Genomic DNA, 14,832 nt, shown 5'->3' with positions numbered 1-14,832 from the left:
GCTATAACGAAATAATGGATACAACGAACTATTTACGGCTGCATTTCAACTTCGTTTAAACGAGGTTTGAGTAATAAGTATAGACCGAACCTGCGAAACGTTGAAGTGCGCTCAAGCAGCAAGTCGGCACGTTAACGTCAGTGTTCTGCGAGCACAGCGCCTCTGGTTTAGTTCTCTGCTTTTCACGGGCACGTAACCTTATCATATTCCGGCTGAGAATAATGATTTGGAAGATAGAATGCGTTCCTCTAAAGGAACATAAAAACAAAGCTTAAATGCCAGCGCGGTGCGACTGGCACTATTTCAACCGTGCAGGTTGTAAGTATACGTGGCCCTATAATAATCCCGCCACCACTTTGAGCGCGGAAGGTAAAGAGAGGACTGGTAGTGTGACAAAACCCGCACGTTATGGGTGAACGCATAACCAAAAAGGCGCAAACGATGTCACAAAAAACCCAAAGCCACAATATTTTTACGGATGCAAAAACAATTAATCTCCATCAGGGAATCCCAAAGGGTTCTGAAGATTGGTCCGAAATTTACTCCAAGTGCACGCATGAAACAGGACAAGACAGACAACAAAGAAGAACCTCTTTATGTTAGTTGATATCAGGAAATTATTTTTTTTAGTTCGCATATTTGCCATGCGGCATATGAAGAAAAGATAACACATTAGGTATAATAAAGAGATGGGGTACAGAAGCACAGGTAGTCAGGAAATTGATGACCCTGTACGCTATGCATTATGTTTACCCAACACTTTAGTGCACCACCGGCCTGTCCATCACTGCGAAAACCGCATATTGCGCATTTTTATTTGTACCCGCCGCGGTGGCTTAGTGGCTAGGCCGCTGCGCTGCTGAGCTCGAGGACGCGGGTTCGACTCCCGGCCGCGGCGGCTGCTCTTCAGATGGAAGCGAAAAGCGAAAACGCCCATGTGTACGAGATTTCGGTGCACGTTAAAGATCCCCAGGCGGTCAAAATTACTCCGGAACCCTCCACTAAGGCGCGCCTCACCGCCTGTGTTGCGTCGGCGCGTTAAAACCTACAATCAATCAATCATGTTTTTTTTTGTAATCATGCCACACGTCTTAAAATGGAGAGGGGCGACCTTAACTTACATGAAAGAGCGTTTAAATGTTTCGCCGTGTTTTGATTACGGCCGAAACGCGGAACGCAGCATCGGAAGGGGAAAAAATTATCAGCGCTTTGCACACGGTACGGGGCCAACCACTCCTCTTACTCACACAAGATAGCGACCCGGCGGCGTATTCCCAAACCATATCCCGTAGGGGCCCAGGCCGACCACACCCTCTAAGCAGGGACGCAGCCAAGGAGGTTAAAAAATTGCAATTTTTTAACCTCCTTGGACGCAGCACCGTGACGTCTCTACCTATATGTGCGCGACTTCATGCGAGGTGGATTTTTTCTTTTTTCCCCCTCCCCTCGTTTCGGCTGCTTTGCGGGTGGCCGATGGTTTCGCTGCGCGGGCAACTTGTGCTGTACTATTTATATTTTTATACCTGCTATTTCTTGTTTACACATTTGTATACTTTTTTGCGTGTGTGTGGCTTACAGTTGAGGCACGAGCTATGAAACAATGCTGGCGAATTAAAAGGCCCGACACTGCATAAATATATATATATATATGTGGTAGCTAAAAATGCGTCGCAGGAAACAGACACAAACTGCTCATCTATACCCATCAGTGGATATATAAAAGTGACAATTTTTTGCCGCTATTTGGACTCCGAGATCACTATCGCAAAAATAGTGCGCCAAGGAGATAACGTTTTTACTTAGTTTTATCTCTGCTGCGACTACCGTTACTTCAAGCTCACGGGCAACTACTCATTAGTCCCAGCGAAAAGAACATACGTATCTGAGTGAGTGTAACACTGCATTAAATGAGAGGCCATTGGGCCCTGGGGGAGCGAGGATGAGGTGAAAAGGGGAAAGTCACAACTCGCACAATGAACACAGTTGCAGTCTTGGGGTCCTAATCGCAAAATGCACACATTAAAATCAGTCAGTGGCAGCAAAACGCACTGTTGACACTTAAATGTACAGTTCACACTGTGGACAATGCGGTTCACACTGAAAACAGTGCAAGCTGCAGACAGTTCACATTGTATACCGAACGGGGAAGTCGGCCGGGCTGCTACACCAATTTGTAGAGTCTGTTTTCAAGGGCGTACTCGGTAATTGCTTCTAGTGCGGTGGGATCGTCACGGACCCGACTAACATGTTCCTGTTCAGTCGCAGGGGCGGGACCTAGAGTTAAAAGCTGGTTGCGATTACGGTCGAATAATGGACAGAGCCAAATTAAGTGGTAACGATTTGGTGTGCCTTCCCGATTACAGGGGGGGGGGGCATCAGTGCCATTCGGATCCTGCTGCAGCTGTCTATTTATAAATAACGTATTTAATGCAGCACAATCTCTGTGTGCATGAAGCACAAATTGTTAAAAATAACTAATCGACATTGGCAACAGCGTGAGTGGTAGCACGCACGATTACTGATTTCAAACTCGGCCTGGTGGCTTCAGTGAAGAGACTGTGGTCAGTAGCCCTGTACAGAAGACATATATCAAACTCTTCGAGTACTTCAGTTGCTGTACAATCCAACTACTACTGAGCCCTTGGTTGGTATATATTTTCGATATTGTTTCCCTAAATTGTTATGACCAGCAGTGCAAATTATGCAGAATTCATGACCGAGTGTAAATCGTGTACGTTTGAGCTGGTGTCTTTCTTATCAATGAATCACCCTTGCAAGAACGATTCACACCTTCCATTGCTGTTAACAAAATGTCAATGTTTTCCTTAGTGGCACTGTTCCTGATAAAGAATAATGCAATGAAGTTAATGTTAACGAAATTCAATGTAATATTGCTTGTGAAAGTGCCAAAATGTAGCAGCTCATGCAGGTATAATATTTCGCAAGACTAGGACAGTTTATAAATGTAGTCATGGGTAATTGGCTGCCTTTCTTGTAATCCTTACCTGCAGCACCGAATCGTGTTTTGAGGTGTGTATATAGTGAAAGAGCCCCCAACTCAATTGTATACATTTCTGTGTGCTGTAGAATGAGCTTTCAATTAGGGTGTTTGCTTTTCGGACCGTGTATAATTGCCACATGCGCGTGAAAGCGTCCATCCGCGCGCGCGCACTTCGAGCACCGAGTCGAGCGCTTATCTAGGAACACGATTGGAGGTCAGCGTCAACTTGCAGGTGCGCAAGAAGAGCGCGGAGAGATCAGGGGCTCAGGTACAAAAGGTTAGCTTCTGCCACATGTGCGTCAGCTTCCCCAGCGCCGCAGGCCAGCCCCGCCCACAGAGCGAAACCATCAGCCGCCTGCCAAGCAGTCGAAACGAGGGGAGGGGAAACAATATCCACCTCGCATAAAGTCGCGCACATATAGGTAGAGACGTCACGGTGCTGCGTCCAAGGAGGTTAAAAAATTGCAATTTTTTTTAACCTCTCCCGCTGCGCCCCTGCTTAGGGGGTGTGGTCGGCCTGGGCCCCTACGGGATATGGTATGGGAATACGCCGCCCGGGCGCGGGCAAGGCAAGAGAAGTGGTGCCGGCGCGTGAGTTGACGCCATCGATCGGCAAGGTTTTTCTGCGCACGTTCGCCGGCCCAACCAACAGCTTAAACAGCGTCTATCTGATTGCTCCCTTGGGACATGGACGAAGCAGTTTGGATTTGAAGAGGGGTGAATGGTTCTCAGACAGCGACCACAGAATCCATCACGAGAAAGCTGCGCCTTCAAGAATCGTCGTCGTTAGACTATGCATGATTTTGACAGCGGACCTGTTGCACGACCAGTAAGTCGGCAGTTGCAAGGAAAAATACCAAGAAAAGGCGGAGTTCTTGTGAGCCCGTGCCTCACGGTGACCGTCGAGTCCCCGGCTCGCACAGTGGCTTTAGCAAAAAAAAAAAAAAAAAAAAAAACGCAGCGCGCTAATGCTAAATTAGAAACGACAGCCCGCTTGGGAGAGGCCACCGTGCCCACCGATTTGTCTACAAGCCATTATGAATAATTAGACACATGGCTACCAGTTCTCCACTACTTCCCGAACGACCTGCAGATCCCATCACCTTTCTCTCGAGTCGATGACAAAGAGTGGTTGAAGTCAGCAATGCTGAGGATAACTTTGCATCCACCACTCGCCGCGAAGACAACGACGAGCTCTTCTTATAACGAGCCCTTCTTCTTATTTTTAGAACGAGCTCTTATAACGACGATTAAGCTACGTTCAGACTAGCGACGCAAAAACCATATCGTGATATGTCACGACGGTATGTCACGCAGTTCGGTTGGCTGAGACGTGAACTGACGTCAGTCTTTAAAGTTATTACCGCAGTCGCGGCAACAGTCTGAACCCGGCCTTACTAGCTCCGCAGCTATGCACATAAATTCTAATACTGAAACTTATCTGAGTGCCAATGCTCTCCGACAACAGCTTGGCAATTCAATTCTTGCGTGTGAGAGCATGCTTCCCTGAACTTTTTTTTTCAGTTCTCAATGCGTGTAACGACGTCAACTTCGCGTAGTGTTCCTAGGTGACTCGATACAGCAGAACGAAGCAGTTTTGACGTTGAGGAAATAAAAGAATGGAATTCAACAGCCCGTACATTTGAGGAGAAGGGCATTGGGTAAGGTTAGTCATTCCGCGGAATTAAAAGAAATGGAATTGGGGGAACCTGTAATTCCCCGTAAAAAAATTCTAATTCAGTGAGGACGCCAGGTGAGCACTTTTTGTATACACGCCACATTCAATGAACAATAATAAAGCAAAGCTTTAGTGTCCTCACTGAAGCCAGTTTTACGCCAATATGCCCTGCAGTGCAGGAAAGCCAACTTTTCCTTACGTATATGATGAATCATTGTGGAGGAAGTTAAAGACAACGCTTCCCCTGGCGGGAATAGAACCGGAGTCTCTCGCGTTATCAAGCTGGCATCTGTCCAATTTCTCCATTTTGAAATGGTTGAAGCGGTTTGGCTTTGGAGGGAGGTGCATGGGTGTGCAAAGTAGACAGACAAATCCTGCACCCCACCGTGTAAGGACGACGATAAACACTTCACAAGAAAGCTTCGAGCTGAAACATCGTCGTCGTTAGACGTATGGGTTCCTAATTTTTTGCTGATGTTGCTATTGCTAGTACTTATTGCTAGTACGTTGTTTATAAATTCGGCCACAGAGGCCGCTTTTCTCTCTTCCTGTTCTCCTTTGCGCAAAGCTAATTGAAGCTACAAGATACTTCAGCCACCAGGACAGCAGGTAAGAAAACGAAACTGCGGTCATGTAGGAGCCTTAATTTGCAGGCTAAGTCATCGAAAAAGGCGCCAACGCCGGCGACCTATCGTTTCCGATGCTTCCAGAGAGTAAACGGGTTTATTGCGAAAAGCAATAGGTGAGGGTTGTTTCCGAGGCTTCTAGAGAATAAACGTGCTTATTGCGAAAAGCAATAACCACGTTTACTCTCTAGAAGCCTCGAAAACGATCGGTCGCTTCTACAGTTAGCGCAGTACGAGTTTTTCCACAATTTACGTCATAATGGGCTTCCTGAACCTAAAGTGTCGAAGAGGAATCGCCAGTTTCCAGAGGGCATGTTTTGCAAGCTGAATTACTTTGTACTAACTTATGACAAATTTCGACTTCATATCAGCTATCAACACCCTGTGAAGCAATTTTCCGAACTTCACTTTGTGTTTGTCTTGGGTACTGGAGTCTATATGCTGTCTAACCTCTCATGGCTCATTTAAGTCGCAGTTATATGTAACACCGTACATTGCGTAGTGCATCTGTTACAAGGCCGCACTCAGCATACATTTTTTCGCTCGGTCAACGACTACGAAGTTCGTGAGAACACTATTAAAACGTTGTTTCTTCAAATTTACTACCTTAGTTGAGCGAGTTCCTTTGCAATTCGAAAAGTAAGATTATTATCGATGAAACCTGTCACTCCAACTCACGTGACAGAAAGCATTTCTTCAAGAAACCATCGAGCGCAATAGGTCCCTCCCCCGCGCCAGCTTACCCGTATTGCGCCTCCTGCTGCTTCATTTTTTGTCAGCGTACGACCAAACGAATACAAAAAAAAAGCGTTCCAGTCTTCCCCCTCCCATCAGTGCGGATGGAACGCGGAACGTAGGCTCTGAAAGGGAATTTTATCAACTTTATGCACACGGCACTCGGCGGACCACTCCTTTTGATGACACAACATAGCCAACCGCCGATACGCCCGGCTGCAGCGACATGGCTGGACCACCACAGGAAGCCGTCGAAAGGTTCGTTTCTTTTTACCAGCCGAGCCAAGTTCCCATTTCGGTGGAGGTTTTAACGTTCTTTATGCGTTTTCCTTTTTCGTACGTATTCAACGTAAGCGTTGATGCGAACATCGTCGTCGCTTAGGAAGGGAATGTTTTTCGGATAAGTATAACGCGAAAATCGGGCTTGTACACGCATGCTTGAGAAACGTATAGCCCATCGCGATGAAGTTTGCGTTCGGAAAACAGTGGCATTGCACACATCACGCTGGTGTTGGGCGTCGTTTTTGAACCAAAGGTGGTGTGCTCCACGCTACCTCTTGCCCTAAAATGCAAGCTACGTAACCTCCAACGCCCTGCTTGAAAATAAACGAACCACTTCCATCGCGCGTCAATCCACCGAACCCAAAGTGAAAAAGCCTCCATGCCAACGGCGTGGTTAGAAAAGCCGTGCGAAACAATGGTCGCCGAAAGGGGCGAAGGCCACAAAATGTCCTTGACGTAGTTTGTACTCACGAAATTGATTGATCATAGGGTTTAACGCGCCGACGCAACGCAGGCGATGAGGCGCGCCGTAGTGGAGGGCTCCGGATTAATTCTGACCACCTGGGGATCTTTAACGTGCGCCGAAATCTCGTACACACGGGCGTTTTTGCTTTTCGCCTCCATCCGAAAAGCGGCCGCCGCGGCCGGGAATCGAACCCGCGACCTCGTGCTCAGCAGCGCAACGCCTTAGCCACTGAGCCACCGCGGCGGGTTACTCACGAAATCAGGTTGTGACTAGTGAAAAGAGGGAGATACGACGCATTGGTTACAGTTACTTTTATTCCCTGGTTCTGTAGTGAAGCGAAACTTTATTGCGGGCCACCCGAAACATTGAAATGGTGCCTGAGGCACAGGACGATAACTGGCCACTAAATTTCTACCCTTTTCCAGAGTGCTCGAGTGCTTTTTAGGCAGATTAATTAAGCTAAGTAACGCGTTTTAACCACCCCCTGCACAGTGTATGCCGGCGCCGCTCACAGGGGCAGAAAAAATTGTCGACCTGGGCTCATCTTTGCCAGTTTATCGTACTAACGCGCGTTCCAGCTTGTGGAATCATTACGATTTACGGCGGTTTTTGATGCGCAGTATTTTGACATCTCCAAGTTTGACAAGCTACCCTCCGGCTCTGGTCAATGTTCGTCATGGTGGTATCTTTGCAAAAATCACAGTGAAATTACCCCTAAGGCGACTCTGTAATTAAACCGAATGTTCATAACTAGCTCACAGTGGTGTTGTAAACTGACTGAATGTCCGTCTGGTGTCAATGCATAGCCGTCGCGCAGGCAGTATGGTTACAGGTTCTGGCTGTAACTCTTGTTTTCTCGGCAATACCGCGAAATTAATTCGATGAACAATACACGCTGAGACGACAATTCATTGCGCCGACTTTCATCTACTTATAATAATTACGTCGTTCACAGTGAAGGTTCAAGTATGGTAGATGCGGCGTGTGGTGCCAATACATGGTCTCCTACGGGAGGAGAACGCACAGTCCCATGATTGTTGACTGGATTAAAACTCCAGTTCTTCCAATTTTTTATTCAAATAATTGACCAGTATTCTGCTCTATTGCAAATTACCAACAAAGTTTGCTTCCTGCACTCCTTGGATTTATTACATACATGTGTGATTGAGGTAAAAGGAGCCCCAGCTCGGGTGCTGGTTCTTGAGCTGAAACAGGAAGGGTTGATAATATTTTAGTATTCGATTTCACCACAAGGGTTTGAATACAATTCAAGACAATCTAATATCTCGGAGGAGCCCATCTTAATACTGTGCATCCTGACCATGCCCGAAGCGGAACGTTTCCGCAATGTCTTTTTCTGCGCACTGCTCAAGACTGGAATGGCTTGTCTGCTGAAATACCCCGCATTTTCATCGATTCGAGGTATTTTAATCGGACCATTGAAGCACACCCATGATGTTTCGCGACATTACCTTATACCATATGCGGTATCTACAGGGGGATTAAAAGAAAAAAAATGGCAGCATCTCCACTCCGTGGATGATGGCGAGGGTGCGGAGTACGCGGACTCGAAATGACAACCAAGTTGCACCCAGAGTGACATCCGATTTCCTCCCCAACCGTCACTGGATTTGAGCCCTGAGTTGCACCTTTAGTATTCACTAAATGAAACTCACGGCTCGAATCGAATGACGGTCGGGGGGCCAATCGGGTGGTGTGCACACGGATGGACGCGGACGGACATTGGGAGGTCCTAAGGTACTCCGCGCCGTTACAGGCGAAGGAGTAAGCCGTTTGACTCTCGGGTGCTAACTCACGGTCGTAGCCGAGTGGTTTAGATGACTGACACTAACTCTGCATGGTCTACCAGACACAGGCTCGAATCCTGCCGGTGTCGGCGTGATTTTTTGCGATTGTAAATGCTATGCGCATGGACGCGGACGGACATTGTGCGGTCCTAAGGTGCTCCGCGCCTATTACGATCAATGGAGCACACAGCCTGCGACGCATACCGCACCGTCTGGCTGTACTGTCAGTAAACTGCGCGCACGCGTAGTTCTTTCAGATCGTTTAAGAGTGTGGCCTACTGTTCGAGGAAATGCTTGAGAAAGGAACGACGCCGGCCATTTATGTTGAGACGTCTTTTTATGCTATGTTGCCACTGAGCGTCCTGTTATCTAATACATTCGCTAGGCAAGCGCGCTGCAGGCTGATTGCAGCCAGCATGATGCCCTTCACCGATCAACCTGCTGAGTGGCTTCGCAGCATGAAAAGGCCCTTCAAAATTAACGACCGGCGCCACATCTTTATCAAGAATTTCCCATAAGATATAGGCCACACTCTCAGACGATCTCGAAGAACTGCACATGCGCGCAGTTTACTGACTTTGCAGACAGATTGCGCATCATACGTCTCAGGCTGCGCGCTCCAGGGCCCGAACACTTCGGCTAGTTTCGGTATCGCAAAATAAAGTGCCGCGCCATTACGCTGGTAGCCGAGCGAAAATTCAGCAAGTTTTGCATATGTGGCTTTATCTTTTCAACATACAGAGCTATAAAGTAAAGTGATTCCATTATGTGTAGAAATAAAATGTGTTCCTAACTGTTTCCTTTTTTGGCAGCCAATTAATTTATTTATTCGCTTTATTCGCTGCGCCGACGGGCGGCGCTTTCGCTCTTATCTCTTCTGCTGCCATTCTGTCCGTCTGCTCCTGCCGCTTTCACTGTGTGCACGTGTAGAAGTTTTGTAGTATGCTTTGAAGGTGCAAATTTTGGTGGCTCCGACTGCGAACGGGCTCACAATGTCAGAGAAACTGAGAAAAGGACACAACGTGTGCTTCGATGCTGCGTGGTGCGACAACTCGGGAAAGCATTGCACAGCGAAATTTTTCCGCTTCCCAGCGGATGGCAGGTCAGCACACTTTTTATTCAAAGTTATCACGAAGCAAGCGCTAGCCTTATCAAAAAAATTGTTCCTGCGTGGCGTGTGAACTAAACTTTTAAAGAAGGGCGATGACCCCGCGCCGGCGCCGGTGCCCGCGGAGGCCGCAGACGCGGCCGCGGAGACGCCAGCGCCATCTCTCGCCCCCGCCGCGGATCCTCCCGCGGCGAAGTGCGAGGAGGTGGCGCCGCTCGTCGGCACCCCAGTAAAGAAAGAACTGAAACTAAAGTGTGGCAAACTGTTCGCATGGCGACGCAATGAAACATCCCCCTCGCGAGGGGCACGATCAAATGCAGAGCTATTTCCGGGGGCGCACGACGTTAAGCAGTCTGCGTTACGTTAATGTTGTTGCACTTGTGTCAACTGCTGACGAGAGAGCGCTCGTCAGCAGTAATTTGAATGAGTCAACGATATAAGGCGCGGTCGTAGCATCCCATTCTGTGTCGGCTTTGTGGCGCAGTGGGTAGAGCACCATGTACATTGCGTTCCGCCCGCAGGGTCGAGGGATCGAAACCGGGCGCCGGATAGTATTTTCTTTTATATAGTGTAGGGGGAGGGGTGCGGACAAGGATGGTGCGGACTACGACGGGACAACGCGGGTGACATCGTGAGTTACTGAAATGCTCTGCATTTAAAAGCTGCAGGGCGAGCCGAACAATCTTCTGCAGTGGCTTCATAGTGAATTTTTTTGTTGGGTACAACACATTTGTCAGTAATGTTGTAATCATGCGAAGCTACTTGTCGACAGTTTTCCATAAGCCGATTGATGCCAGCGGACACGCAGACGGAAATTTCGCTTCGGTATCGGTTTGCTAAAGGGTTGCTCTTCATTTTCTTTCCACCAGAGAAAAGCTTGGAAATTATGTTCGCTAATGTGCTTAAATGCTGCTTCGACGAATTGGTTTGGCTTTAAAGAGCTCCTACGATCAGTTTCTTATAGTGACATTACCACCTTTGAATGCTTATTAACATGAAAGAAGCCCCCAAAATTATTAGCGCGGCAGCTGGCCACTTGCATTCCGTGTTACGAGAAGTTCGAGTTACCTGCGCGACGGCCAAGCTGCGCTTTGCTTTTTAAACAGTGCTACGACACATTTTTGTACTTTCTTTGCACTCTCAATGTTTGTTTCGCTTTTACGTGTTGTTTATTGATATCCATGGTGGTATTTTTTCGAATTATGTCTGGCGTTTGCCAAAATTACGCAGAAAATGCGCTAGGTATAAAAGGTTTTTTGGGCTAGCAAGTTTACGAGAATAAGAATGCGAAGCGGTTGCTAATGGTGGCGAAAGGAGCTGGTTATCTCACTTCATGATCATTTTTATTCCTAAACGTGTTTTTATGAAACCGTTTTTGTAGAATTGTATTGTGTACAGCAAATGAACGTGGTGACCTCCGTAGCAATTTTTTGTATACGAAGAATTGTTCCAAGATGTCTCTTATGTTTGTGTAACCGACACAGAATGCGGACATTTGGTCTTATACGAGATACACAGCTCTGTGCATATGTGGCATGTATTGAAATTCGCTTGCGATACGTTGCTAGTAAAATCATTGAATAAACCACATTTTCCGCCTACTACTGTTTCTGCCCCAAACAAAATTGTCACGCTTCAGGGCGTGCTGACTCGCGCGTATTCAACTAAAAAATATGTCCCAATAAATGTTTTGTGCACGGGCTGAGAGTGCAAGCAAATTAGCACCTATTAGCTGTCAAAAACAATATGTGCAGCTGCAACACAATCTGAAAAGCAAAATGCAAGCGCCGTTTACGCTTGCAGCACACAGATAGTCGCGCTCGTTGAGCCCATACCAGACACACAAAACACAAGTTAGCCTGAATGGGAGTTTCTTGGCTGGAATACGTCTTTTAAACTCCTCACGACAGACGGCCTGCTCCCACGTGTGGTAGTATGTTGGTGGAAAAACTGCCAGTTTACACCGGAAGCCACAAGCCGTCGTAAATAAGCGCATTTACCACGGTTGTACCTCTTCACAAAACGCAGTATCTGGCTGTGATTACTGCGTTTGTCCTAATGGGAGTATTAAAAACTCCCACGCCACCTCCATTTCCTTCTCCTCCTCCTTCACCCCTTCCTCCTCTACGCGTCCTTACAAAATGGCTGCCAGTTGGTGTTGTGTGTCGTGTGAGCTCCAGCGTCCCCGAAAATTTATTGCCAGTGTGAACTTGCGGCCGGACGAACGGATGTGAAGTGCTTCCCAACAACCGAAGCTCGTTGCGCACATTGTGGAACCAGCCTGGACTGACGTGCGACGGACTGCAACGTCGCCTCCGTGTCACCGACCTTCGAGCCGATGGAATACGCCAGCGAGCCGACGCGAGGCCTAAATGCAGTGATCGCTGAGAGTGGCTCGTTAAAAACAACGCGGTTGTGCCTCTGCGAGGTGGTTGAAGGTAAGATTTTCACGTTTTTTATTGTACGCAACATTTTGGGAGACTTGTGCCCCTTCTAGCGTCAAATAAACTCAACGTGTTTCCCGCGCCACTGCACGGGCGATTCTCCGCCACTGGAGGTGAGCGTTGTGCGTGAAAGACGGAACCATGCCCGGAACGTCATTGGGGAGGCGGAACGGTGTGAAAGCAATGCGTATTTGCGCGGGTCTCGAGCAGAACACTCACTCATTCCCACTCGCAAGCAGAATGAAAACTGTCCGAACTCTGGACGGCTGTTAGGTGTTTTTGTTAGGCTGTGTCTGTGGCTTACTGGCAAGCGAGGGTGAAGTTGGCCGGTCAAACGTCGCAGGGCTGCCGCTTTTCTTGAGAAGTAGGTGTGGTGCCAGCCGCGCATGCTACGAGGAGGGTGACTGCCGCGTTCCGCCGGCGATTAATTGCTTTCACTGGAAAGGGAGAAGGTCGGGGCCCCGTGGGAGCTCTCCGTACGCTAGGCGCGTGTAACTATAACCAGCAAACGCCATTCGAGGGAGCATTCTGTAGAGTCGACAGACGACTGCTTATTTTTTTTTTTTTTTTTTGAAGGGGGTCACGCGCAGGCGTAACACCGACCGAAATTTTTCCGTAACTTTCGGTGAGGGGAGAGAGGGGCAGTGCGGGGGGTAAAACCTGAAGCTCGTTCCCAGAACACTAAACGCAAGGAAAAGAGGTAAAGGAAGCATTTTGAGAAGTTGGTCGCCACAAGGGTCGCGCACCTTTTTGAACAGCAGAACACTTCGTTTTTACGAACTAGTGAGCGCAGGTGTCTCCGACAGAAGTGCAATTTTGCGTAGCTTTAAACAAACATTCAGACATTACGGAAAGTTGGACACAAGAGTGACAAGTTCAGCGTCTTTACAGTGCCGTTTCTTTTTTTTTTTTCAGGTCAGATGCCCAATATGCTTATGTATTTGTTACCGCAGATTTAAAGCGCTTTGCTATCCCTCTAATGAATGTGCTGCTGTGGCTTCCAGAAGAACGTGCCAGGGGGTGCGGCAACGTCAGCGTTTGGGAGGCACGTGCAAGCAAACAGCGCACCCACGACATGCTGACCTCATTGTTTGCAAATGGCTTAAATTTTTTTCGTTGAGGAGTGTTGTAGTAGATAAAGTTCTTACCAAGATACCTTGTGTTCTCGATGTAGGTGTTTTGTTGATTCAGTGTTTTTATTGTCTTATTAACGTGTTCACACGTATATCGTATTCATGTAATTTTTATGCAATAAATTGACTGTGCGGAAAACAAACTTTTCACGTTTCGCCATTCAATGTTTGAAGCGGAAAAAGACTAGAAATTACGTGATGCCCAACGAAAAATAAAAATGCGGCCTGTCCCCTTATTAAGAACTCCCAAATGCAGTAATAAATTCCACTGCAGCGCATATATATGAAACGCACAAAAACACACACAAAAAAAACCTCGAATGCAGGTCAACACTGCTCCCAATGCGCCCCCTGAAAACTCCCAGTTGGAGGAAACAATACACTCCCAATGGTACCCCTGGAAACTCCCATTGTAGTGGCAGTAAAATGAAACTCCCATATGCTACTGAAAAAACTGCCGTAATAATGGGAGTAAGGCGAAACTCCCATTGGAAGGAGTTTTGAAAACTCCGAATTGGTACTGAGTTATGACACAAGCCATTTACTCCCATTCCGGCTTATTTGTGTTCTGTGTGGACCATAAGCGGCACGGCGTTTCCTCCTCGCACATCAGCGAAAGCGTTGCCATAGCAGCATCAGTGATCTTTTTGTTGTTTTTTGGTTTGACAGTTTCGCCTACCAAGCACCAGGGGACAAATTGGCGCTGGTGGCGCGATTATCGGTTACATTGGGGTATACCAGCAAACCTAGCCGTGGCTCCGTCGTCCGGTGTCCGGCGTCCACACCTCTCCTCCCCTCCACAACAGCTGTGATAACGCCGCTTTCTCTCCACCCCTACTCTCCCCACCACCTGTGCGATAGCGCGCGCGCTGCTCCTCCTCTCCTCCTCTGCACACCACCTGTGCGCGCTGCTCCTCCTCTCCCCTCTTCCTCTCCACTTCAGATAACCAGGTCCGCGCCGCTGCTCCCTTCAGTTGCTGCTTTCTGTCTAGACAACGCTGCGCCGTCCGGTGAGCTGACAATGGACGCTGGCGTTCGGCAACGTGACAACGCTTCGAAACGCCAGCGTCGAACAGCGGATTCCTTGCTTCGAGAACGAGAAGTCGCAAAACGTTCCCCACTACTCGATAAATAAAGAATACATTTAATACGCTACTACACGTGCTTTACTCTAACAACCAGTTAACACGCTACTACACCACGGCTTTGCATTCCCTCAGGGTTCCCACGTGGTAGGATACTGTTATTTTTTTTCCGCTACTAAACGTGCATAATTATCGACCAGCATTGAACATTGGAACACTAGACAAAATGCAGTAAACAAGACAGCATGCGCTTGTTTTTTTCTATTCAACAAGAATGTGCTCGTCGGCAGCGCTTTCTTTGTAATTGCGTGAGTAAACGTTACGTGTTATAAATAGTTCGCAGGAATGTCGACGTCACACGTTGGAATCATCAGAACACGTAAAAGTCACGTGAATTTATGGAGAAGCTTGCAAAGGCGCCTTCCATTGCCCCGAAATAGGGCAAAAAAATTCACAGACCATCGGC

The 14,832-nt window shown here is 47.8% G+C and overlaps 1 protein-coding gene across 2 annotated transcripts in view; it reads left to right on the top strand.

The window, feature by feature from the left end:
• Positions 1–6,141: 6,141 nt before the first annotated feature.
• Positions 6,142–14,832, top strand: part of LOC144142289 (uncharacterized) — a 79,187-nt gene continuing 70,496 nt past the window's right edge. Inside the window, exon 1 of one of the 2 annotated variants that reach the window (XM_077673671.1) lies at positions 6,142–6,298. In XM_077673671.1, coding sequence (XP_077529797.1) covers positions 6,267–6,298 — 32 coding nt within the window. In that variant the 5' untranslated portion in view covers positions 6,142–6,266. The remainder of the gene's footprint in view (positions 6,299–14,832) is intronic. The other variant, XM_077673675.1, reaches the window with a different exon arrangement.

This window comes from Haemaphysalis longicornis, unplaced genomic scaffold (assembly GCF_048455015.1).
Source record: "Haemaphysalis longicornis isolate Haplotype H1 unplaced genomic scaffold, Haemaphysalis longicornis Haplotype H1 scaffold_6, whole genome shotgun sequence".
NCBI classification, from domain to species: Eukaryota; Metazoa; Arthropoda; class Arachnida; order Ixodida; family Ixodidae; genus Haemaphysalis; species Haemaphysalis longicornis.
Note: the sequence above shows the minus strand (reverse complement) of the source record. Positions and strands in the feature narration are given on the sequence as shown.